The sequence below is a fragment of the Tursiops truncatus genome, chromosome 20, assembly GCF_011762595.2.
Source record: "Tursiops truncatus isolate mTurTru1 chromosome 20, mTurTru1.mat.Y, whole genome shotgun sequence".
Classification (NCBI taxonomy): domain Eukaryota; kingdom Metazoa; phylum Chordata; class Mammalia; order Artiodactyla; family Delphinidae; genus Tursiops; species Tursiops truncatus.
Genome location: NC_047053.1, coordinates 15,820,213 through 15,845,276, shown reverse-complemented (window position 1 = coordinate 15,845,276; position 25,064 = coordinate 15,820,213). Strand labels below are relative to the sequence as shown.

The following is a 25,064-nucleotide window of genomic DNA, read 5'->3' as shown; positions in this document are numbered from 1 at the left end:
GCTCTACCACTGAGCTATTCCCCCCCAGGAGCCATCTAGTTTGGAAAAATTGAGTTTTGTCCCGGCACCGTCACAGGGGCCCAGGGCCCGGAGGGTAGGCAAAGAGCATGGATGGTCTTAGATGTGAATCGGGTTCTCTCTCAGCTCACACATGCTGTGTGACCCTGGCAAGGGACTTCACTGCTCTGAGCCTATATCACAGGGTTGGTGTGGAGAGTTGGGTAAACTGGGATGCAGATTATACACACAGTGGATGTTGTCCCTCTGGGGGAGGCTCAGCCGTGCTCCCCTTGTGGCTCGTCCAGAGCCGCAGGCCAGGGGAGAGGCCTCCTCCAAGGGCGAGACAAAATCAGGGAATGTCTTAAGTCTCTGAAACCCTTTGTCTCTCCCCGTGCTTCTGGACTCTTCCTCACCTTGCCCTGGGCAGGTGGCAGGTTGGCTTCGTGGGAGTGGAAAGGCCATAAAGAGCCTGAATGGGGGCTGGGCGGGGGGACGGGGTAGGGCAGTCTGTTTCGTTGCACTGTAGCTTCCCATGAAGCCTGGCCCCAGGAGCCCTTTGACCTGGATCCATGCATAGCTCTCTGCCCACCCTGCAGAGGGCACTGGGGTCGGGGCAAGGTGGGGGGGTCTGTGTCACACAGACCTCACTGGCTCTAGGAGAATCTCATTGGCATCGCCGCCCAGGCCAAGCTGCTGAACTCCCTGGAAACGTGGTCACCAGCTCTCAGACCTGGTCCCACACACTCACTTTCCAACCACTCAGAACCTTCTTCCTTTCACATCTTTGCCCAGGCTGTGTTGACTTCCTGAAACCATCTCCCTGAGACACCCTGCCTTCTTGTCCTGGCACACAGATCATCACACTTGAATAATAAACAGAAATATGGATTGAGCTTCTACTCTGAGCTGTTTGGGGTGGGGAGGTGGGAGGGTAGCAAGAGGCAGAGGCTCTGGGTAGATATATCCACACACTCCATCCTCCAGGTCTTGGTTCACTCTTGCCGCTGCTTGTGATCGTACCTCTGTCACCTTGGGGCCAAATTAGACTCAACCTTCGAGACTTCACTGAGGTGTCACCTTTTCCAAGAGCCTTTGCTCAATACTCCTACTGTTTCCTTTCACCTGGAGTTGCCATACTGGTTTGGACCTCCCCAGGGCACTCCTAAAGCATGTTTGAATTCTGGCTGGCTTGTGTCTTGGGGCCTCGGTTACCCCAACTGTAAAATGGAATAGCAACACCTAACTCCTGGTGTGGTTGTACAGAGTAAATGAACTAGTAAACTAATAAGCTTGTACTGAATGCTGAGCAAATGTTAACTATTACCAGTGGCATTTTAATCTCTCTGCCTCCTTAACACTGAGTCCAGGGCTGATGATATAATCAGTGTCAAATACTTGTTTGGTGGATGGATGGATGGATGGATGGAGAGATTAAACGTGTTTCCAAAATATGAAACAATCTTTGCCGGTGTTCCATGGGAGCTTGGGGTTGGGAGTGGGGGGCCAGGGAGAACCTACAAAAGTGAGCCTTTACTGTATCCCTATCATACATCAACAAGGAAGTGACTGTTCCCAAATGAAGTCCTTGCAGAGGACTCCCCTGGCGGTCCAGTGGTTAAGACTCCGCACTTCCAGCGCAGGGGGAGCAGGTTCAAGCCCTGGTCGCGGAACTAAGATCCCACGTGCTGCTCAGGGCAGCCGAAAGAATGACTGTCAGTGCATCACACAGCACACAGTGCATACGAGTTGGTCGGTTCCAGTGGCTCTGACAGTTTCCTTGATACCTGGAAGGAGAAGGGCTTACTGCAGCCCTTCCTCAGTCCTAGACTGGAAACCCCCAGAGGGCAGGATGTCTCTGGAGGCTGGGCTGCCCAACCCAAGGCCCTGTAAAAACTGCTCAGAGAACTCCTCTTTGGAGGAGTAAGAGAGAGGGGGACTGGGCTGGAGAGCGTGCTCTGGGACTTGCTCCGTGGATGCCGGCTGTGGGGCTTCCCAGGCGCCCTTCCTTCTCCTGCTCCTTCCACATTCAGCCCTTAGTAGCCCACACACAGAAGGAATTAACTCTGGGCTCAACTTCTTGAAAGAAACTGAAGGCTTTATCCCCGGATCTTGCCCTCCTCCCTTTGTTTGCAAAGTCTTCCTGATCTTTACACTCCCTGCAGATCCTTCTTCCTGACTGTCACCTCCGGGACTCTAAAAACACTCTGATTGCCAGGGTGGGTCAATGGTTAACCCTCCAGCGGCTTTATATAAACCTGCTTAGCCGGCTACCTGCTACACGGTCGGTCCTGCAGTTCCCTGCATCTGGAGGGTGACCCGGCAGCCCACGTGGATCCACACCATGGCCACCTGCTGGCAGGGCCTGTGGGCCTATCGCTTCTACCTGATTGTATTCTTCCTACCCATTTTCCTGCTGCCTCTGCCCATCCTCATCCCGACTAAGGTAAGGACGTGGGGTCCTGGGCACAGAGAAGCTCCAAGGGAGCAGGGGAGGGGCCGTGTGGCCCTGGGGTCGGGCATCCTTAGGACCAGCATCACCCATTCATCCCTCCTAGCCTGACAGCCTAGGCTGTCACCACCTGGTCCTCCTGAGGCCTGAGGAGTAAGAGGTCAATGCGGGGGCTTTTGTTCGGCACCCAGTAGTAGGAGCCCAATGTGAATTGCTTAGGTGCACTTGGTATCTACTCCCTTGGGAGGCAGGAAACCTAGCGCCGTAAAGGAGGTGCAGGTGGAAGCAGGTGAGTTGACTGGGAGGGTATGAGCTGGGCTAGCTGCTTGAGAGGGAAGGAAGGGGATTAGAAGGAAGCTGGCCTCAGACAGTTTGTGCATTTAAGAGTACAAACAGAAAGAGGAGGCGCTCACCTGTGATCCCAAGAGCTAAGTCTCCTGCGGATGAGGGGTGGGAATTGAAGGAGGAGATCCTGCCAGTGGGCAATACAGATGCACACCTTGAATGGAGGAGCAAATGCCACTGCTTCCTGCCCATCCCCATGCAAGCAGCAGGAGTCATAACTTCGGCTCTCATTTACTGGAGGCCCCCACTGCACACCCTGTACCATGTACCCAGGAACCCTCTCTCCCATCTTATGACGCAGGTCTGACTCCCATTTTACAGACGGGGAAAGTGAAGTTAAGTCACCCAAAATCCCAGGGCAGATCCTGTTTTCTGGAGGTCAGATAGTATACACTTTGGGGCCCCCCTTGTAAGTAAAAGAAGACAAGATCTTGAATCTAAAATTAACACGGGACTTTGGGAAGGGTAGGTCCAGGAGGCGGCCTTGAAGTCCAAGCTTCACAGGAAACCTCCCTCTGGCAAGTGGCATAGTTAGGCAGTGGGGTGGGGGTGTGGTCTGGCTACAAAGCCTGTGCTGCCTGCCTCCGGAAGGCTGAGACCTAATCCTGGCCCTGGCCTCACCCCACACCCGCCGCCCCACCCTCACTTGCTCATTGAGCCATTTGCTTCCTTTAGTCACAGACAGGGAAATCGAGGCAAGATTTTTGTTCGAGGTATCCCAGAAGGGTAAAGAACTAGGGAGGTAGTGGCACAGCTCCTGGTAGGTGGCAGGGCCTGGCTGACCTATGAGATGATCCTCATCCCAGGCCAAAGCCAGTGGCCTCTCTATGCTAGGGACCCATCAGATCGGTTTCTAGACAGGCTGAGCCAAGTGTGTTAATCCCGGAAGGAAGGACAGACAGGAACTGTGATGCCCATTTTACTCCCCAAGAAGGTACAGCCCAGAAAGATTTAGAAACTTGCCCTCGGTCACTCAGGAAAGCCTGAGTCAGGATGAGAAGCCAGGCCTCCTTGTGGGAGTGCGATGTGTCAGGAGCCCCTGTGTTCCCTGTGCTGTACCCCTCCCTGCCGCCTGCTTCCCACCTACAGATGTTGTCTCCCCTGTCCTGACTCAGATGAACTGTCCCAGGTTCCATCTGTGGAGGCCAGCCCCTCCACTGGGGCCCTGGCTACCAGTCCCTCTCAAGGACTTTGCTCCTGTAATTATCCTCTCCTCTCCAGCATCATCAACTTTTCCCTCTTTGCCTCATCTCTCCCATCAGCATGCAAACAAGCTCTAATCCCTCTCACATGAAAAGACAAACAAACCCTCCGTCAGTCCCACAGTCCCTCCACAGATACCTGGTTTCTCTGCTCTCTCTCCCAAAAGAAGGCCTCAGAGACTGACTACACTACCTGTCTCTCCTTAGACAGACAGATCCAGTCTCCAAGACTCTACCTACCGAGAGGGCTCTTGTCAAGTTCCCATCAGCGTCCGTGTCACCAAACCCCTGTTCCATGCTCACCACCCTCACCCCCTCGGCAGCGCTCGTCACAGCTGGTCACCTCCTCTTTGCTATGCTGTCTTCTTTTGGCTTCTCCTGGTTTTCCTTTGACCATTTTTCCCGGCTACTTCTCCCTATCCTCGCCCGCAGGTGATCTGTTGTCTCCTGCCTTAAAAAGCATCTCTATGCTGATGATTCCCCAATCTGAAACCCCAGCTCTAATTTCCAAACTTGTATTATCCAACTAACACTGGACACCTCCCCCCTGAACATTTCTCTTTTTTTTTTTTTTTTTTTTTTTGCGGTACGCTGTTGTGGCCTCTCCCGTTGCGGAGCACAGGCTCCAGACGCGCAGGCTCAGCGACCATGGCTCACAGGCCCAGCCGCTCCGCGGCATGTGGGATCCTCCCGGACCGGGGCACGAATCCGTGTCCCCTGCATCGGCAGGCAGACTCTCAACCACTGCGCCACCAGGGAAGCCCTGAACATTTCCTTTTATGCAGCATACACATTGGCATATCCAGATCACAACCCTGATTACTCATCTCAGCCGACTCTCCCTGCGATCTTATTCCTCAAGATAAGGCTCAACCGTCCACCTCAGAGCCATTCCTGATGTCTTTCGTTCCTTCACTTCCACAAGCACCAGCAGATCCTGTTGACCAGTGTTTTCGCCAAAAATACACTGAATGGAATCGCTTTCCACTACCTCCACTCTGGTCCTGGCCGCCATCGTTTCTCTCCCATCCCTACTCCTCTCCGGACCATTCTCTTTTTTTTTAATTGAAGTAGAGTTGATTTACAATGTTGTGTTAATTTCTGCTGTATAACAAAGTGATTCAGTTGTACATATATGTACATTCTTTTTCATAATCTTTTCCATTATGGTTTATCACAGGATATTGAATATAGTTCCCTGTGCTCTACAGTAGGACCTTGTGGTTTATCCATTCTCTATATAATAGTTTGTATCTGCTAACCCCAAACTCCCAGCCCATCCCCCGCCCACCTCCACCTCCCCCTTGGCAACCACAAGTCTGTTCTCTACGTCCCCAGACCGTTCTTCACCCAAACTCCAGGATGATCTATTCCAAACATAAGATCACTACCCTGCTTAAAACCCCACGGAGGCTTCTTGTCAAACTTAAAATAAAATCCAAACCTCTCAGGGTAGCCACGAGTCGTCGGGGGCTCCTGCCCCGTATCCTGCCTCTTATTTGCTCTTCTCTAGCCTTTCTCTTCCTCAAATTGCTCATCTTCCTGCCTGGAATGTTCTTCTCCCAGAGGCTTCCCTCTCACTTCTTACATGTCAGCTGAAACCCGCCTCCTCAGAAAAGGCTTCTCTGAGCAGCACCGGTCATTTTTATTCAAAAACCTGTTATTTAAAGGGCTTTTGCTATCTGAAATGAGGTATCCCTTTTTTTTTTTTTTTTTTTTTGCGGTAGGCAGGCCTCTCACTGTTGCCGCCTCTCCCATTGCGGAGCACAGGCTCCGGACGCGCAGGCTCAGCGGCCATGGCTCACGGGCCCAGCCGCTCTGCGGCATGTGGCATCTTCCCGGACCGGGGCACGAACCCGCGTCCCCCGCATCGGCAGGCGGACTCTCAACCACTGCGCCACCAGGGAAGCCCTGTATCCCTTTATTTTCTATTTATTTTCTGACCCCCCCGCTACATTAGAATGTAGGCTCCGTGAAGGCAGGGACTTTGTCTTCTTCCATGCAGAACCCCCAGTACCTGGCACATAGTAGGTGTTCAACAAATACTTGTCAAATGACTGAATGTGGGCAAAGAGGGCCCCGTCGTGAATTCCTGCTGAGTCCCTGCTCTCTGCAGTGGATCCTGAGCTTACCTCCATGACCCTGGGCCCTGAAGTGGGAAAGAGGAGGCCCAGACTAGGCTCAGGCCTGTGTCCTTATAATACTTGTTGACATTTCTTCGGTATTTTTGTGTGTGCTAGTCATTGTACCAAGCACTTCAAAACACTAACCCATTTATTTCTCGAAATAACCTCTGAGTTACTGTGAGGTTACTACTGTTGTCTCCATTTTACAGACATGTAAATTGAGGCCCAGAGTAATAAAGGAATTTGCCTCAAGTCCCAGCTAGAAAAAGGCAAAGTCTGAACTGGAATCTGGCCTTGGCTAAGGCTGTCTAAGGATGCAAGGTAGTCCCCTGTTGTGAGTCACCACTTGAGCCATCTACCGTCATGTCCATCCAGCCGTCAGCCAATCTTTCCACTGTCGTTCAGTCTGGGATGTCTGTCGAGCTCTTGCTCTGTGCTGGGGGTTACCAAAAAGGAATACAGATGTTCTGTCCTCAAGATGCTTTCAATCTAGAGGACCGCGTGTTCATGCCACACGGATTATAGCCAGAAGTCTGCAGGAGCTCAGAGGAAGGAGAAAATCCTTCCATCTGAGTTAAGGGAGAGTCTGAGTTAGGCCTTGAAGGCTGAGCGAGATTTCAACAGTCAGAGGCATCAATAGAGGGCAGGCCAGGTGAAGGAAATGGCAGGAGCAAAGGCGTGGGGATTGGAAATAGTAAGGAGTGTTTGAGGAGTTAGCAACAGAATCCTAGAAATGCCCATCGCCCACTGCGGGGTCCCAGTGATTGGGAGCCAGTGAGGCCTGAGGTCTTCTCAGTGCTTCCCCAACCCCTGCAACCAGATACCCAAGAAGCACCATCAGTGTGCCAGAAACCTGACATCTATTCATTCACTCATCCGTTCATTCATTTATTAGGGAACAAGTGACAGGTACTGTTTAGGTGCAGGGGGTGGGAGGTAGGATTCAGGGGAACTTGCGATCCTGGGGGTGCAGGGGGTGTGGAGGGACACACAAAAAGCATATACTGTCCATGCAGTGAAAACCATACAGCAGGCTGTGACTATGGCCTGGGGAGGGACTGCTCTAGATGCAGTGATCAGAGACGGCCTCCTGGGGTGCTGATATTTCCCTAGGACCTGACTGGCAAGGAAGAGCTAGCCAAGCACAGCTCTGGGCCAGGAGCCATCTAGGCAGAACACGTAGTGCAAAACCCAAGGCCAGGGGTGAGCTTGGCAAGGTGGAGGGATAAATGAGGCCGGCACGGCATGTGGACCTGAGTGAGCAGAAGATGACTGAGGTTAAGTTTAGAGAGGTAGAGAGAGGCCAGCCAATGTCAGCCCTAGAACGTCCGGGGAAGGATTGAGGATTTTATGCTGAGGGTCACGAAGGATAAATACTTACTCAGAGGTCAAAGAGCTAGTAAGTTAGAGTCGAAAATGCAAATACCTCCCAGGACCCAACAGAATCATCTGTGAAAACTATCTGCCCGTGGTACCATGTTTGCCAGAACAGAGCTTAGCTGAAATCCAGACTGTATTTACATTAAGAACAGAGGGCAGGATTTCTTACTCTGAATCCCTGCATTCCTAGGATATAAGAACAGTAGGTGTGTGCGTGCACACGCACTTTAAAATCTGTGTGACTAAAATACCCTTACTGCAAGCTATTCCTGAACCCCAAAGACAGACCAAGATTGTGGGCATGAAAACTGTGCAAGGAATTTGGACCTCGCTTCTGGGGCCTTCCTGGAAGGCCTCTATCTTCCCTGATAAACAATGCTTCCCTGAACCGTCTGCCCCTTGTCTGAATTCCGGGCCCCTGGAAAACACAACACAGAGTCTCGGGCATTGTGTAGATACCTGACTTATTTCCATAGACTACTTCTTCTGTTCATGAGGGCCTTGGTGTTCCCACCAATGAAACAGGAAGGCGGGGTGTGTCTGGTCAACACCCCCAGGGCAGTGAGGTGTGGTCCTTAAGTGTGGCCACGATCAGCACTGGACTGCGTGAAGTCTGGTTTTCTGGCCTCTGAAGGCCCTGGGAGTAAGGGCCAGCCTCCAAAGCCAGGGAGATCCCTGGAGAAGAGAGAGAAGGTTCCCCAACTCGAACTTCACCCCCAGATGACCAAATCATGTCCACACTTCCAGCACCTGCTAGGTGAAGGTCAAGAATGGGAAAGCCAAGGAGACTCTTCAGCAGTACGGTTTCCTGAACGGAATCCAGCAGCAGGGCCCAGGGCAGTTGTAGGGCTCAGATGCACGGAGGAGTGCGGGAACGCTCCTCTCATCTTCAACTCCCGCCTGCCGGTTTGCTCTTTAGGGGACGCAGGCGGGCCTGGACCTGGCCCTGGCCCTGGCCCTGGCCCAAACTGTGATGTCAGGACTCTCCCCCGCACTTTTGTTTTCTCAGACACTCAGACCCATTGTTTTTCTCAGACACTCAGACCCATTGTTTTTCCCTTTGGCCTCTTAAAGCAGAAGATGATGCAACAAACGCATTCACGTTAAGGTGCGGAATTAAACAGAGATCACTCAGATGAGATCAGACGAGGCTAGGAAGGGAATCAGCCTCCATCCTTGCTTTCGGCAGAGCCTCAAAGGCAGGGGGTGGGGACGCTTTAGAGTGGAAAGAGGGAAGCCTTCAGGGGTGCCCTGACTGGAGGTTGTTGGCGGGGGGAAGCTGGAGGGGGGCTAACTAGAAGTGGGGTATCCTCTCTGATTGTTAGGAGAGCACATTTGGTTTTCACTGATTAGTCCTGAGTTGGAAGTGGAGGTAGCGAGCAAGTGGGGATCGAAAATTAAGGAGGCTGGCGGTCATGGAGCAAATCCTGCCCATTTGGGGTCAGTTGCTATGCAGGTGGTAGTTTGGCTACAGGGCTGGTTACCGCAGAGATTGTAGGACATATATTTGCGTATGGACTGGCCATTGTCGCCTTTTATGTGTAGTCTCTCAAGGTATTCGGCATTTGCATGGGCCTATTATTCCTGGAATGAATATCACACACACACACACACACACACACACACACACACACACACCCCACTCTGCACCTCCTTCCCCAAGTCCTGTCTCATGGCTCCTTTCCTTGGGGTCACTACGCACCTGAACACTCAGGAAAGGCACCTGGAGTTTTCCTCCTCCCACTCGACCCAGCAGCCATCACTCAAACCCTCTGTCTTCCATCTCCTAACATCTCTGGAGTCCGTCCTCTCTCTCCATCTCTACTGCCATGACTTCTCTGAGCCCCTGTCATCTCCCCACTGGACATCCCAGCAGGGCCACCTGTCACCTCCCGGCTTCTGTGTCTGCCAATCCACCTGCCACAGTACCGCAGGTGTAAGCCCCCTATTTTCATCTTGAGGTGATTGATTTATTTAATTAGGTGATACATGCACATTACACAAAGTCCAACAGCACAAAAGGGTGAAACATTTCCTTCTGTGATGAATGTGGACAACAAACCACGACAGTAAAGAACGATATTTTTGACTTTGCCACCAGTAGGTATCAGAGATATTTTCAAATCGTATGAGAACTGTTGCCAGTCCCTTGACATATTATGTTAACCATGACTTTGAAATTACAGTAGCCATTAGCCCGTGAAGAGCTTAGTAGTTAAGAGTCACATTATATCACTGTCTTACCCATTTTTTCATATTTTAATAACTGTATTTTGATATAATTGGTGTCCCTTGTAATCCTGTGCATTTTATTCAATGCGTTTTAAAACATTATTCTAAGAAGGAGTTGGAAGGCTTCATCAGGCTGCTAAGGGAATCCTGGTACCAAAAAAGGGTAAGAATCCCTGAATCAGAGATTTTCCTATGTGTATACAAACACCTGTGGACACATTTTTAAAAAACACATATGGCGGCATCAGCGTAATCTTTTAATAGAAACACCAACCTGACAGTGTCACCCTCTCGGTTTACAATCCTTCAAGGGCCTCCTCCCGTTTTCACCTTTGTCTTCCAGATAAAGTCCTAGATTCCTCTCTTGGCAGGCAGGCGAGCATTACATCCCTTCCCCCACAAGAATGTATCTTGATCTTTTATGCCTCATTCCATTCCCTCTGTGCTTACTCCCTCATGCTAACACCTTTTGCCCACCCACAGAACTCCTATTCATCCCTCAGTACCCGCTCAGTGTGCCCTCTCTGGAAGCCTTCCTCAGTCCAGATGGAGGGAGGCTCAGAGAAGGGGCCCCATCTCTGGGACTCCATTCTCTGGTCTCTCCTTTGCAATGGTGCTGGCTGCCACCCAGGGCCTCGCCTCACTCCCCAGCAGCATCCCTACTTGCCAGGCGCAGAGGGGCAGTGGGAGTAGCCCACCCCAGGGCTAACCTTCAATCACCAGGACGAATAAGATGTGACACCTTTGAGAGTGTGGGCATTTTTGCTGCTGCCCAATGGCCACAGGCTGCTCTGTGCCCGTAACGGGTAAAGGCCGTGATGCCCACAGGTCCCCACCCTGCCCACACCCAGTGTCCAGAGTCTACCCTGGATTCCCTGGCACTACCATCTTCATTTGTATGTCATGTATCCACCCTGGTTCCGCAGCAGCCCGGAAGCAGGTTTCTGCGCCAAGGCCAACCCAGCGATCTGCTCACTGCCATCTACACTCCTCTACAGCTTAGACATTCTCAGTCACACCCCTCATCTTCATAATAACCCAGCAAGGAGTGTGTTTCTCTTATTCCCATTTGTAGAAAAGGACCCTGCATAAAAGACAGTAATGTGTGTATAGTTAGAAATGCTCAATATTACTTATCAAAAAAAAAAAAAAAAACCCAAGCTGAGAGAGGTTAAATACCTTGCCCAAGGACATGCGACAATAAAGCTGGGCCTGGGCGCTCAGGTTTCCTGACCTCTGACCTTTGTTTCCTATCACAAAAGAAGCAAGTTACCAGCCTTGGGGTTTGGAAGCCATCTGAGGCTTTATCTCTTCTCTTCACTGTTGGCTTTGCCAGGCAGCCCGCCATGACTACAGACCAGCCCACACAGGGCACTCAGACTCCCCGAAGGCCGGGGCCAGGTCTGATTCATGTCTGTACCCTAGTGTCTGACATTCATTCACTCATTTATCCAGTGTCAGCTCCGTAGAGGTGCCAGGCACCCTGCTAATGTGAGCAGAAACAGACCCAGACCCTGCTCCCTGGAGAGTAAGGTCTGGCAACAAAGGTTGATATTCATCATGAGAAATTTGTGAAAGCAAATGTTTAACTACAGACCGTGATGAGTGCTATGCAGAAGAGGTACAGGGGCATAGGCTGTGAAAAATGGGGAATATACCCCTGAAACACACGGAGGTTTCCCTGAAAAAGGAATATTTGAGTTAAGGTCTCAAGAATGAGTAGACATCAGGTGAGCAAAGTGGGGAGGGAAGACAAGAGAGGAGATTAGGTACCAATGCCCTGTGGCTACAGGGAAGATGGAGCATTTGAGAAACTGGAAGAGGGCCACTGTGGCTGGACCAGAGAGAGCAAGGAGGAGAGGCACAGACCAGCCCCCAAATTTTCCTAAGAGCAGTGGGAAAGCCTGCAGGGATTTGAGCTGCTTTTAGGGGTGTGTGTGCGTGTGTGTGTGTGTGTGTGTTGGGGGACAGGGTGTGGATTAAACAGGTTTGTGCCTCAAGATCACTCTGGCTACAGCAAGAAGAAGAGATTTCAGGGGCAAAAGAGGAAGCTAGGAGGTGAATAAGGAAGCTCTTGCAGAACTCTTGGTAACAGATGCCGGGGCTTGGACCAGGCTATTGGCCCAGAGCTGGAGAGAAGTAGAGGGGAGCATTGGAGGTGTTGAACCAGCAGGACTGGAGACCTGGAGCAGAGAGGTTATTTGTCCAGTGAAAGCCTGATGAGCCCTCAATAGCAGGGACAGCCTGGGGGAAGAGAGGAATGGGGATCTGACCACGGTAGTTTCCTGGCACAGCAGGGCCAGGGGCCCAAGTGGGAAGGAAGGATTTATAGACCCAGGCCAGCACCAGCAAAAGAGGGAGGGGCTAGAGACAGGGAGGTGAAAGAAAGTTGACCCCTGTCCTCCAGAGCCCAGGCTGAGAAAGGAGTACATTCTACAGCCAAGGAGCAGCTGGGGAACAACTAGCCTGCTGGACCGCAGAAGGACGACGTACTGACAGAGGTAGAAAGAAGAGCATTAGCCGCCAAGAGAAAATTATTCCCTGCTGGCATCTGAGCTCCAGGAGGGGCTGCCTCAGACAGGGCGCAGGCTGTGCCCTCTGCCGATGGCATATGGAGTCGTGCAATGTAGCATGACTGGGGACTAAGCCAGTTGGGGCCCATGCCATAGGCCACCAGCTGAGCTTGGCCAGCCCAAGATGCATTGAGCTGGGCAACAAGGCAGAGAGTATAAGGCGGCCCTGGAGCCCAGGTCTGATTCCCGACTTCCCACTTCTAACACAGGGGATACAGATCGTGGAATCAGACACATTGCGGGGCCAAGGAGAAAGGATCCCCCAGGTTCTGTTCCCGTTTCTGAGCCATGAATGCCACTGGCTGTCTGGTGAAGACTGTGGGCCCTTCTCAGAATATTGCTTTGAAATGCACGAAATAAAATGTATAGGATGACAAAGGAAACCAACCATTTTGAAATACAGTTATAAAACTATGAAAAAATTAATTGCAATTCAGAAATACAGATGCTTCCTTATTAAAGCATTAAATAAGATCTAGCGTTGGTATAATAACTACCATAATTTCAAAAGAGTGATGGATGTAAACAATATTTTGAGATATATTTTGAGTCCATTGCAACCACTAATCTGTGCAGGTACCTAACAGCTGACAGCCACAATCAAGTATCTGTGACAAAATCGCCCATAGCAACGTTAACAGCTATGTGGTTTTGGGAGTTCCCTGGTGGTCCTCTGATTAGGACTCGGGGCGCTTTGTGGGCCCGGGTTCGATTCCTGCTCGGGGAACTAAGATCCCTCAAGCTGCACGGTGAGGTACCCCCCCCACCCCGCCCACCCCCACAAAACAGCAGCTCTATGGTTTTGTTGCCTCTGTTCATAACCTTAGTTAGATGTTAGCTAAAAGATGAAATTGTTTTCCCATCCAACTTCATGAATCCTTGGCATTCCATGCCCCATTTAAGAGCCCCATGAACCAGGAAAAGCAGGTCAGCGAGTTACGGACCAACTAACTCTACAGTTGGACCGACTACCCAGGAGGGTGGGATGGGGACACGGGGCCAGAGCCACCAGGGCCAGAGTAAGCTTCTGAATGGAACTTTGAAAGTGGTCTTGGGTTTTGATCCAGAGACAGATGGACAGACACGGAGAGGGACACCAGGAAGTTGTGAAGGAGTAGAGGAGCCATAGATTCAACACATTGATGCTCACAGCTCTCTTTGGAGGGTGCAGATGGGGACCCAGAAGTGAAGGAACTTGCCCAGAGCCGGGCAACAGGAAGTGGCAGGCCCCAGCGAAGACAGTTCCATTTGGATCCAGAGTCCTAACTCACTCCCGTACACCCTGCTGGTCACAGCGCACCTGAGGCTGGGGGACACCCTCCAGTAGCAAGGGAGAAAGCTCAGGGGAGAAGCAAAAAGCTGGGGCTCAAGAACCAGATGGCCTGGATTCTTCACTGATTTGTGTGACTTTGAGACATTTACTTAATTTATTTTCACCTTTGTTTCTTCATCCGTGAAATGGGAACGATAGTCATTCCCTCACAGAGCAACTAAATGTCATTAAAAACCACCTGAAGTGCATAGAACACCATGCCTGGCATGGAGTAGTCCTTGACGATGCTTCTGCTGTCGTTATTAGCAGAGCTTTCTTCTTGAATCAGCAAAGGCATCCGGCCCAGCCCCCACCCCTTGTCTCTGGCCAGAGAATTCTGGGGGGTGAGGGCATGGGGGGCACACCAGGGTTCAGAGGGCTGGCTTGCCCTTAGCCCCACGGGAAGATGGGTAACAGGCTGTGCACACTGCAGGTGAGAAAATGGTTGAAAGAACAGCAGCTTCAGCAGAATCTACTGCCTGCTGGGGGAGGAGGAGGGGTGGATCTCTGCTCAAGGATCAAGGTGGCCCCACCCTATGTGCCAATGAGTTCATGTCCAGGGTGAGAAAGGTGGTGGAAGTTTCATGGAAAGAAAGTGAGCCTGGCATCAGACGGACTTGGCTGGGCAGGCTGGGTGCCACCCCACCCCCCAGGATGCCACTGATGTAGACTAGTCGGGGAGTGCTCTTAGAATTATGCAATCCTGCACACCTTGCCTGGGTTCCAACCTGGCTCTGTCACTCCCTAGTTCTGTGACCTTGAGCAAGCCACATACCTTCTGGAGGTCATCTATAACATAAGACCACCACACACATCCACGGCTGTAACTACAAACATGAAAACACCCAGCTCCTAAGAGTTCCTCGGTAAACAGCAGCTTTCTCTCCCCAAGACCTTCCTTCAAGCTTCAGGGTACTAAAGGCGTGAGGTATAAGGGGTGAGCCCAGCCTATACCAGGTGGAGAAAGCAAAAGGGGCAGGGCAGTTGAGACAGGTAAGAGAGGAGGAGTCCCCAGCCCATAGTCCCAGCAGGCAGCCTCTTCCTTTGGCAAACAAAGAGTGGGCAGGTGTCCCGAGGAGGGTTGGATGCCAGGCACCCCCTTCCCTGGAGGCTTCCTTCTGGCTAATCATTCCCCCGTCCTCCCTCCCCAGGCCTGCGGAGAGGCTCTGTCAAGGAGGGTGGGCCCCTGACATCTGGGGTTGTCTGACTTCATTCCTGCTCCAGGTCCCCTCCCAGGCCTGAGGTCAGGACTTTCTAGCTTTGGGAGCCTCATGAGGGAAAGGGGGGCCTCTGGTACCCCAAGACCCACAAGACCATGACTCAGGGTTTACTCCACAATTCCCCGCACAAGGCGGGGATAGGGGAGTTATGTGAAACAGTGGTCATGCCAGGATTACTAGGAAGGAGACCCCACTATTCCTAAAACTTTTCAGTGGTTTATTCATTCAGAAAAGATTTGCTCTGAAGCCTCCTGGGTCCTGAGCTCCAAGGATCCAGATACAAAACTGACTCTGTCTTCATGGAACTCAGCTCCTAGCAGAAGGAACAAATACTACTTAAATCGTCATACAAATAAATATACTCTTACAGGCTCTTGATGAAGCAGGGAAGGCCAGGGTGCCAGGCAGGGATCCGCATTTCCCAGGCCCCAGTTTCATCTAGATGAGCCCCCGTCTCATGTAAGGATCCTCACCTGAGCCCCCTGCAGTCCCCAGGGGACTGGATTATAATCCAGTGGCTGGATTATAATGTCTAGGCTCCCCAGGGTTAAAGACAAGGTGGTGAGTGTTTTGCTTTGTTTTCTATTTCTATTTTTAAATGGGACCTGGGGCTCAGGAATCCAGGACTGTGAGTTTCACAGGCTCTCCCCACACTGTTACAAACGGCCTGTTTTCTCTGGGGACAGGAGGTGACATGACTCTGGGACACAGGCCTGCCCCCTCCAACAGCTTTGCCGTTCCCCTCCCGCCTGCAGGAAGCCTACTGTGCCTACACCATCATCCTCATGGCGTTCCTCTGGTGCACCGAGGCTCTGCCCCTGGCTATCACCGCCTTCCTCCCCACCGTCATGTTCCCCATGATGGGCATCATGGGTGCCTCCGTGGTAAGCCTCCCCACCCACAGGAGGACGTGCTCCCAGGGGTGGAGGGGGGTCTGCCCTAGGACGCTGATGACGGAGGAAGCCTCACCACAGACAGGGCACATGGAAGAGGGGTCCCTGCCTCTGCTTGGCAGGTTGGGGAGCACTGAGGGAGGAGTCAACTAGAAGACAGGGGGGAAGGCATTCTAGAAATGCCAGGTGCGTGGTTGGTGTCAAGAGTTAATTCAAAGTGGGAGCAACTAGGCCTAGATGAGGGAAGGAAAAGGGGGCCTTGATAGCCAGCTAGAGAGTTTGTATCCTTCTAGTTCAGTGGCTCTGAAACTTGAGCAGATGCACCAGGATCACCTGCAGAACTATTTAAACACATTGCTGGCTCTACCCCAGAGTTTCTGACTCAGGAGATCTGGAGCAGGGTCTAAGCATTTCATTTCTAGCAAGTTCCAGGTTGTTGATGATGCTGGCCCAGGGACCACACTGAGAACTGCTGCGTTAGTTTCTAGAAAGAGCATTAAATGCTTTCTGTCTCAGTCAATGGCTTGCGACAGGAGTGGATTCAGGTTAGATGATGTCTCAGTCATTCCTGAGGGGAGAAAGAATGACTTTGGCAGGAAGACAGGAAACTGGTTAATATTCAATGGCAGATGATCCAAAGACCATTTCCATTTGGGTCCAAGAGCCCAGGGGACCAACCTCCATGTGCGGGAATATCAGTGTCGGCACCCTGTACGCCCAGAGGCACGGGGGGAGCCCTTCCTCCTTCTCCACTGTCCCCGCCTGCCAGGTCAGCACTGAGTACCTGAAGGACAGCAACATGCTATTCATCGGGGGGATGCTAGTGGCCCTGGCCGTGGAACACTGGAATCTGCACAAGCGCATCGCCCTCCGCGTGCTTCTCACCATCGGGGTGCGGCCCTCCCTGTGAGTTCCCACAGACCAAGTCTGGAGGACCTGGGGTGGCAGCGTACCCTTGAAGGGATGCTGGAGCACCAGCGTGTCTGTCTGTCCATCGCTAGGCTGATCCTGGGTTTCATGGTGGTCACGGCCTTCCTGTCCATGTGGATCAGCAACACAGCCACCACTGCCATGATGGTGCCCATCGCCCGTGCCGTCCTGGATCAGCTGCACGGGACGCCCACGGGCACGGACGCTGAGGAGGGCAGGAACAACCCCACCTTTGAACTCCAGGAGCCGAGTCCCCAGAAGGAAGAGACCAAGCTTGACGAGAAAGGTGACGCCAGGCCCTGCCCCGAACCCTCAGTCCTTGAGGAGGGTCTGAGGCGATGCCCATGAGAGGAGTAGTCATCCTGACACGTTGAGGGAGAGAAGAGGGAAGCAAGAAGTTCGGTGACCCACGTGTCCTTGGTTTGCCTGGGATTTTCCTGGTTTTGAAATGAAAAGGCAGGGAATTCCCTCAGTCCTGGGCAAACCGAGATGCTAGGTCACCCTGGCAAGCCGAGAGAGGAAGCCTGGGTGGGCTGTCACGGGTCCAGGCTCCACTCTTCCTGTGTGGTTTGGACAGTCCTCTTCCCTTCTCTGTGCCTCAGTTTCCCTCTCTCAGAAGAGGGGTTGGGCCAGGTGGTGTCTGGGGGGATCACTCCGGCCTGAGACTCCAGGGAGTGCTGGCCCTTGCAGACCTGGAAGCAGCCTCTGCCCTCCCCCCAGCCTGGGTCTAGGCTGCTCAGTGACAAGGTGCCCCAGAGACCCTGGAGCTCCCACCAGGCTCCCCAGAACTGGCCCTGCGCCCATCCCCAACCTGAGCTCTCCCTTGTTCCCAGACAACAAGCAGGATGGCCCTGCGCCCCCTGTTCCTTCGGAGTCCAGGGCACAGCGGAACGAGGAGCAGCTCCGCTTCACCCAGGGCATGAGCCTGTGTGTGTGCTACTCGGCCAGCATCGGGGGCATCGCCACCCTGACTGGAACCACAACAAACCTGGTACTGCAAGGCCAGGTCAACTCGTGAGTGACTGAGTGGGAGGGGGTCTGCATTCTGACTGGGGGGCAAGTGGAGCAGGCTGGTCGCCGGGCAACGTCACACAGCAGCCTGAATCCCTCTTCAGGATCTTTCCCCAAAATGGCAACGTGGTGAACTTCGCCTCCTGGTTTTTCTTTGCCTTCCCCACCATGGTCATCTTGCTGCTGCTTTCCTGGGTGTGGCTGCAGTTCCTCTTCTTAGGCTTCAAGTAAGTGGTGGAGTGGGTAAGAGCTGTCCAGGTGCCTGCCCTTACCCTCTAGGAGCTTCCAGTTTGGTACCCAGGTAGCCCTGCGGAAAAGGGCATAATCACCATCCCGGTGAGAAGGCCTTTCCCTCCCAAGGCCCTTCTGTGCACTTGCCCCCCGCATTTGAGGGAATTACTGTTTGGAGAGTATTAGCCCATCTATCAGATGAGCAAACTGAGGTTCAAGACATGGTACACAACGAGATGTCAGTGCTGGGATTGAAAACCAGATCTCCTGATGCCCAGGCCAGGTCCCATTCCATAACAATCCCCAATCCTTTGGCAGGTGCTTAAGAAGCACACGCTGTGAGCATCGTCAGTTACAAAAGTCCTTGTTGCGCTCCTACTGTGTGCCTGGCCCTCTGCTAGGCACTGAGAACGCTAGAAGCATTAGACAGTCCCTGTCCTCAGAGCTCACCATCTAATGGGTGATGATAAGGTAGGAGCAGTGACAGAGGAAAGCCCAGGTGCTGTGGGAGGACAGCCCAGGATAGTGAAGATTCTAGAAGTCCCCTGGCAGAGATGATGCCTGAACTGAATCATGTAGAGTTAGAAGTCAGCCAGGTAGAGAACGAGGTAAAGTCATTCCAGCAGCAGGAAGAGCTTGTGTACAAAGGTACAGAGGCAAGAAAGAGCATGCTGGGTTTGGGGGAACTCTAGTTCTGTGTGACTGAAACACAAAGAGGAAAAAAAGAGTATCAGCATATGAAGCTGGAGAAGTAGGCAGGGGAAGATTATGGGGAATCTCGTGTGCCACATAAAGAGTATGGACCTTCCTCTTGAGGCCAAGAGTAGTAAAGAGGTTCTATTCCTACTTCCAGCCCTTGATTACTAGTAGTCACTAGAGCTCTGAGTTGAAAATCATGTGAGACCTTGCTGGAGCTCAGCTGGAATCAAGTCTGGGATTGATTAGTGATGTCTGCTATAGTACAGGTTAAGAGTGGTGGTATGACTGTTATTATGGGTATAAGTTGTTATTTGTCCATCCTGCCCAGGCAGTGGGGAGCCATTGAGAGTTTTTAAGCATTGTTGCTGTAAAATTGCTTGGGCAGGTGCAGGGAGGCTGGATTGAGGTTGGGGATGGTACAAAGCAAAGTGTTAGTCAAAGAGACCAGCACAGTGCTAAGCAACATCAAGGATTCAAAGATGTGTGAAGCATGGTTTTTCCCTTGAGGAACTCACAAGTCCAGCAGGGGAGTTGAGATTTGCCCAAGTGAAAAGTCAAAGTGAGTTAAGCACATGGAAGTGGGCTGCAGACTTCTGTGCCTCAGAAGACAGTGTGGGTGGGGCCCAGGCTGGCAGAGGATGCCCAGAAGCAGTAAGAGAGGGAAGGGAGGATTTCCTGAAAGGCTATTGGAGGTGGGGAGAGATGAGTCAGGGCCAGAAGGAGGCCTGGGGTCTAGACCTCTAGGGCCTCCTCACTCTGGGCAAGGGAGGGCTCAGCACAAGAGAATTCCTGGAAGGACAGAGGGGTCAATGGGGCACATGGAGCAGGGACAAGCACAGGGAAACCCAATCTCCCATCCTCAGCCTCCCCTCTGCTAAATAAGAGCCATGACGCTCCAGAGTCTTCTGCTCTTCTTCCAGAACCTTGGGAACCTTTACAACTCATGGGAGTTCCCTGGCAGTCCAGTGGTTGGGACTCAGCACTTTCACTGCTGTGGCCCTTGGTTCACTCCCTGGCCTGGGAACTAAGATGCCGCAAGCCGCGTGGCACCGGCCAAAACAACAACAACAACAAAACCACAGGCACTCACAGCCCCTTGCTCCCCTGCCTGGTGTAGTGCCCTTACGAGCTGTCCCCACCCCTACCTGTAGCTTCCGGAAGAACTGTGGCTTGGGGGACCAGATGAGGAAACAAGAGCGAGCAGCCTTCGAAGTCATCCGGAGAGAGCACAAGCGGCTGGGCCCCATGACCTTTGCAGAAAAGGCTGTCACCATCCTCTTTGTCTTATTGGTGGTGCTCTGGTTCACTCGGGAGCCAGGCTTTTTCACCGGCTGGGGTAACCTGGCTTTTTCCGATGAGAATGGGAATAGGTGAGCACTGCGGGGAGGAGAAATACTTCCAAGAGGAGGGAAGGGAGCAGGGCCCCCAACGCAGAACAGGAAGTAACGCTGGGTTGAGGTGGGGGGAACTTGCCAGGAGGGGTTGGCACATCTGTGGGAGGGGCTCCTCTCCAGCCCCCCTCCATCCTGTGACCCTGAGCAGCCCTAAGCCGCTAAGCCTGCCCTCCCTGCCCCGCCCGCAGCATGCCATCCGACGGGACAGTAGCCATCTTAATCGGTGTAATTTTGTTCATCGTGCCCTCCAAGATCCCAGGGCTGACTCAGGAACCAGGTAAGCACCTGGTCTGGGGCAGAGAAGGGCCTCTGGGCAGACCCTGCCTTCTGGCATGTGACGTCCCTTCGACCACACTCGGCAGGAGTAGACCAAGCCCAGAGAAGCTGGGGCGATTTGCCAAGGGCACAGGGACTCAGGGACAAAGTCGTGATGTTGCGGAACTGAGGGTCCCTCTCTTCCATGCCTTAAGCTCTGATAGGGACCCACCCGTACAGAGCGGGGAAGGGAAGGGGAGGAAAGCCTGCTGGCTCTTGGTGACCCATCCTCTTCTGCTTGGGGAGTAGGAAAACCAGAGAAGCTGAAGGCCCCTCCTGCCCTCCTCAACTGGAAGATAGTTAAAGAGAAGATGCCTTGGAATATCGTGCTCCTTCTGGGCGGTGGCTTTGCCCTGGCCAAGGGCAGTGAGGTGACAGACCCCACTCCCTCCCCAACCCACTTGAGGGAGACCCTGTGACAGGGACAGAGGGGCCCTGCTTCTCTCCCACACAGGGGAGCCCTGACCCCCCACTTAGGAGCCCCCTGGTGGGCAGAGCCTTTGCAGCAGCTGGAGAAACAGGTTAGAGCCCTAAGAGAGGGGGAGGAAACACAAGCCATAGGGACTCTCCCTAGTGGGGGCTTCTCTGGTGAGCAGGGACTGTACTCGGCGATCACCCAGTCCATCCCCTCACCGCCTGCCAGACAGAGAATGCCAAAGCGTTAGCACCAGGGAGTAGTTGGCTGGCATTGGGTTGACACAGTTTGCTAGCTGAGGCCACCAGGGGGCACCATGCTCATACCCAGCCAGGCTCTGGGGACCGGGTCGTCATTCCCCATAGCCTCCATCCCAGACAGAAATCCCTGAACCTGCACCCCCAGGCCTCGGTGTTCTGGCTAAGCTCATTCACTGCACGGACAGGAGCTATCCTGGGTCAGGGATTGGTTAGTTCCTCCAACAAGCGCTCACTGACTGCGCCAAGCGCTGTGCTGGGTGCTGGGTGCTAAGCGGGCAACATCGTATATAATAAAGTCCCAGCTCCCTGGGGCTCACAGTCTGGCATTATAGGTGTGGGCAAGGCAAGACCTTGGAGCTCTTGTGACCCTGTGAACTGTCCGCGTCCCCCTGTTGGCCTCTTCCCAGGCTCTACCAGGGCCCTTCCCCTTCTCCCTCCTTGCTGGGAGCAAGGTCGCCCCCTGTCCCAACCTGCTAGGCTGGAGGGGGCAGGCAGAGGGCTAAGGTTGGCCAGGAACCTCCTGAAGAGAGGTCAGGAGAGCAGGAGTAAATGGGGTCAAAGGTCTTTACTCTCCCCAAGCCCCAGGTTTCCCAAGAAAGCCCCTTCGCTTCCCATCTGACCCTTCTGCCCACACCCAACTGTCCTTCAAGAACAGTAGAGGGGGCCCCCAGGTTTCAGCTGGGTCTCATCTTCCCTCCCAAGCTGCCCTTTTCTCTGAAGATTCTAGAGAGGCGCAGGCAAGAGCAGGACCCTCCCAGAGCCTCAGCAGGGGACTCTGGGGCCCCAGGCAGCCCAGGCTCCCACACATCACCCTCCTCTGCCTACAGGAATCGGGCCTGTCGAAGTGGCTGGGGGACAAGCTGACCCCGCTGGAGAGTGTGCCGCCTCCCGCCATTGCCTTAATCCTCTGCCTCCTGATCGCCACCTTCACTGAGTGCACCAGCAACGTGGCCACCACCACAATCTTCCTGCCCATCTTGGCTTCCATGGTGAGCTGGCCCTGCAGACACCTCCTCCAGGCAGCCCTTCTGCCCACACTGCCTGCAGAAGTGCGGGGCCCTGCCTGAAGGTCAGAATGACCTGTCTGCACCTCCTCTCATTTCTGGGAAAAGACCCCTGAGCTTCCACCCTTCCCCAGGCTCTTCAGTAACTTTGGGCCCCAAGGCCCTCTGCCCCCTGACTCACTCCATCCCTGATGATATCACCCCTGGAGTATCCTGATGGGGATCACTGGCGGCCTCGCCCACCTCCCTGGGCCAGCTCCTGTTCTTGTCATTCCTGAGGTGACGGCATGAAATTGCTCCCCGGAGCGTCCCCAGCCCCTTCTCCAGGCGCGTTCCCACAGCCTTTGATGATGACACCCACAAGCCCCTTTGAGATCCGTTTTATGGGTCCCTCCCCTTCCCACGCCCCACAGGGCAGGGCTGCACACTTATCCCCTCCAGAGAAGTCAAGGGGCCCTTTCCAGGTCACCAGGTACCTTCTGGCAGAAGTGGTGGGTTCATGGCCAGAGTGTATATTGGGGTGGGGATGGGGGTTGTCCCTCAGAGAGGGGAGCAGGAGAATGGGGACCACACCTTCCCCTCTGGGACGGAGACTGCAACCAGCTCTGCCCCACTGTCTCCCCCTCCAGTCTCAGGCCATCTGCATCCACCCTCTCTACGTCATGCTCCCCTGCACGCTTGCCAGCTCCCTGGCCTTCATGTTGCCTGTGGCCACCCCGCCTAACGCCATCGCCTTCTCATTCGGGGGCCTCAAAGTGACAGACATGGTGAGTGGCAGGGGTCTCCAACGCCTCAGCACTCCCTGCTCTGTCTTTCCATCTTGGTGGACCACAAAGTAGCTTAAAGCCGCTGAGATTCTCAGAGTTTAGAGTGGACCCTGTTGGGGTGGGTGGCAGCGGGGGAGGCTGGAACGTGATCCCCAGTTGGAGTATCTTCAGGCCCTGCCAGCCCTAGGCCACTGAGAGGAAGAGGAGGGGTGAGGAACTTAGGGAAGGCACCGAGATGCCAGGCACCCGGACCCAGGGATATGGACTCAGAGAGAATGACTCAGGGCTCTGGAAGCGCCCCTTTCCCCTGTGAGCACTGGGATTAAAGCTGGTGGTAGGGACATCACCTAGTGCTGCAGGTTAGACCCAAGGGAGGACTTCCCAGGGAGAGGTTTGCTAGTGAGGGAGCTCCTGAGCACCTATGAACACCTAAGAAATGGGTACTGGCCCAGCTCAACACCCACTCATCCAGACTGGCTCTCCTCACCCCAGGCCCGCGCAGGATTCATGCTCAACATCATCGGGGTCCTGGTCATCACGCTGGCCATCAACACCTGGAGCATCCCCATGTTCGACCTGCACAGATTCCCCTCCTGGGCCCAGTCCAACACCACAGGCTTCTGTGGGGTCAGCCAGGCAAACGTCACAACACCCAGCCCCTAGACCATGGTATAATCTGGCCCAAGCCAGGAAGACCCACCTCGTTCCTATTCCTCTGAGCTGGGAGGGGAAACCCAGGCCCCAAGGCAAACATTGAGGGAAAGGCACATGTATACCTAACCTCCTGTGTGTCTTCGAGGGAGATGTATGTGAGCTCAGTCCTACGTGTCTGAGGAAAGTGTGTGTATGTGTATGTACGTGTGTGTGTGTGTGTGTGTGTGTGTGTGTGTGTGTGTGTAAAGATGGTGTGTCATGTGAGGATGTTCTGCAAGGGGGCTTTGCGTGTGTGATGATCCTAGGTGGTGTGTGCTTGACAACGTACACTTGCGAGGTCACAGACACGACAGCGTGCTCTGTCTGGCACTCCAGGTCTTTGTCTCCCCAGCTTGGTGGGTGACCAGACCCTTTTGTCCTCTATTTATTGAAACTCAGGGTTGGAGCTGCCTGGGCAGCAAAGCCTACCAGCAGTTGCCATGGCTACAGTCTCTGGGACCGGCCCAACATACTGAGTTCCCCCCAGCCTCTCAGGTCTGGGGGGAGGTTCAAATATCAGCCCCATTAAAGTCTTTCAGTAGAATCTGTGGTGGGTTTTCGCAGCACTTTCCAGGGCTTCTCCCCAACGTGGTTCAGACCCCAGGTTGGGAAATACGCTGGGAGGGGACCTGGCATCTGTCCTGTATGGCGGCCCCCTTGGCACCCCTCCCACCCAAGGGAGAAGGTAATGGCCAGGGAGCTCTGCCAAGGCCTGTCGGAGTGGACGCAGCCACCCAGGAAAGCAGCCCTGACACCACCCGGCCCGGCTAATTGGGAGCTTCCACTCCCTGCATGTCTTTGAGAAAACCAGCCTCCCCATTCCCAGAGCCCTCCCTGGGCATTTACGTAAAACCCTCTGCCCCTGCCAACTCCTCACAGACCCCTCCACAGCTGGAAAAACCAGTCCCACCAGACCAGGGGAGGCAGGCTGACCCACGCTAGATGCCCAGAAAGAGGGACCCTCACCCCAAATGGCAACCTGCGGCAAGAAGGATACAGGGGAGACTCACAGGAACAGGTTCAAAACTATGGCCTTCAGAGTCCAGGACCAGACTGCACTCTGGATCATTCTGCCTCCCAACCTCCCCTCCCCCTCTCCTCTGCCTCTCCTCCTTCATGAATTCCAGAGTTTTCATTTATCTGGCAAGGCAGGGTGGGGGTGGGGAAGGATGTCACCACATCCACCATCCATCCTGGGAGCTCAACGTCCCTTCCTGGCTGGAAGTTCATCTAGATGGAGGTTTCCAGGAGGTCCCTTCTGCTGCAGTGGGAGAATAAAAAGAGATCTTTACCATCACTCTCATGCCCCCGTAAAACAGGGAAATGAGTTGTGAAGAAAGAAAACCAGAAAGGATTTAATTCTGGATTTCCCCTCTGGGCTGGGCCTGTACCCAGTGCTACCAGAACTGGGGGTTTGAGGGTTGGGGGAGGGGGCTGCTGCATGGGGGAGAACATGGCTGTCCCCAGGGCACAGGAGATCCTGACAGGACATGCCAGACATCCAGCAGAATGAGAAGTGTCAGGAGCGGGGCCCTGCCCCCATCCCAGACCCCCAGGCTGGCATTCTTCACTCATGAAGCACAGTCATAAATCACGGCTCCCACCCAGACCCA

At 53.6% G+C, this 25,064-nt stretch overlaps 1 protein-coding gene across 1 annotated transcript; it reads left to right on the top strand.

Annotated features, from left to right (window-relative positions):
• The first annotated feature begins 2,314 nt into the window (after positions 1 to 2,314).
• Positions 2,315 to 23,421, top strand: SLC13A2 (solute carrier family 13 member 2). Its single transcript, XM_033847537.2, is given in 13 exon segments — positions 2,315 to 2,443; positions 15,595 to 15,723; positions 16,362 to 16,476; positions 16,479 to 16,638; positions 16,734 to 16,948; positions 17,496 to 17,676; positions 17,778 to 17,900; positions 19,755 to 19,973; positions 20,186 to 20,274; positions 20,562 to 20,683; positions 21,815 to 21,976; positions 22,621 to 22,758; positions 23,251 to 23,421. Coding segments are annotated over 13 exon segments (1,926 nt in total). The 5' UTR covers positions 2,315 to 2,341.
• Positions 23,422 to 25,064: the final 1,643 nt, after the last annotated feature.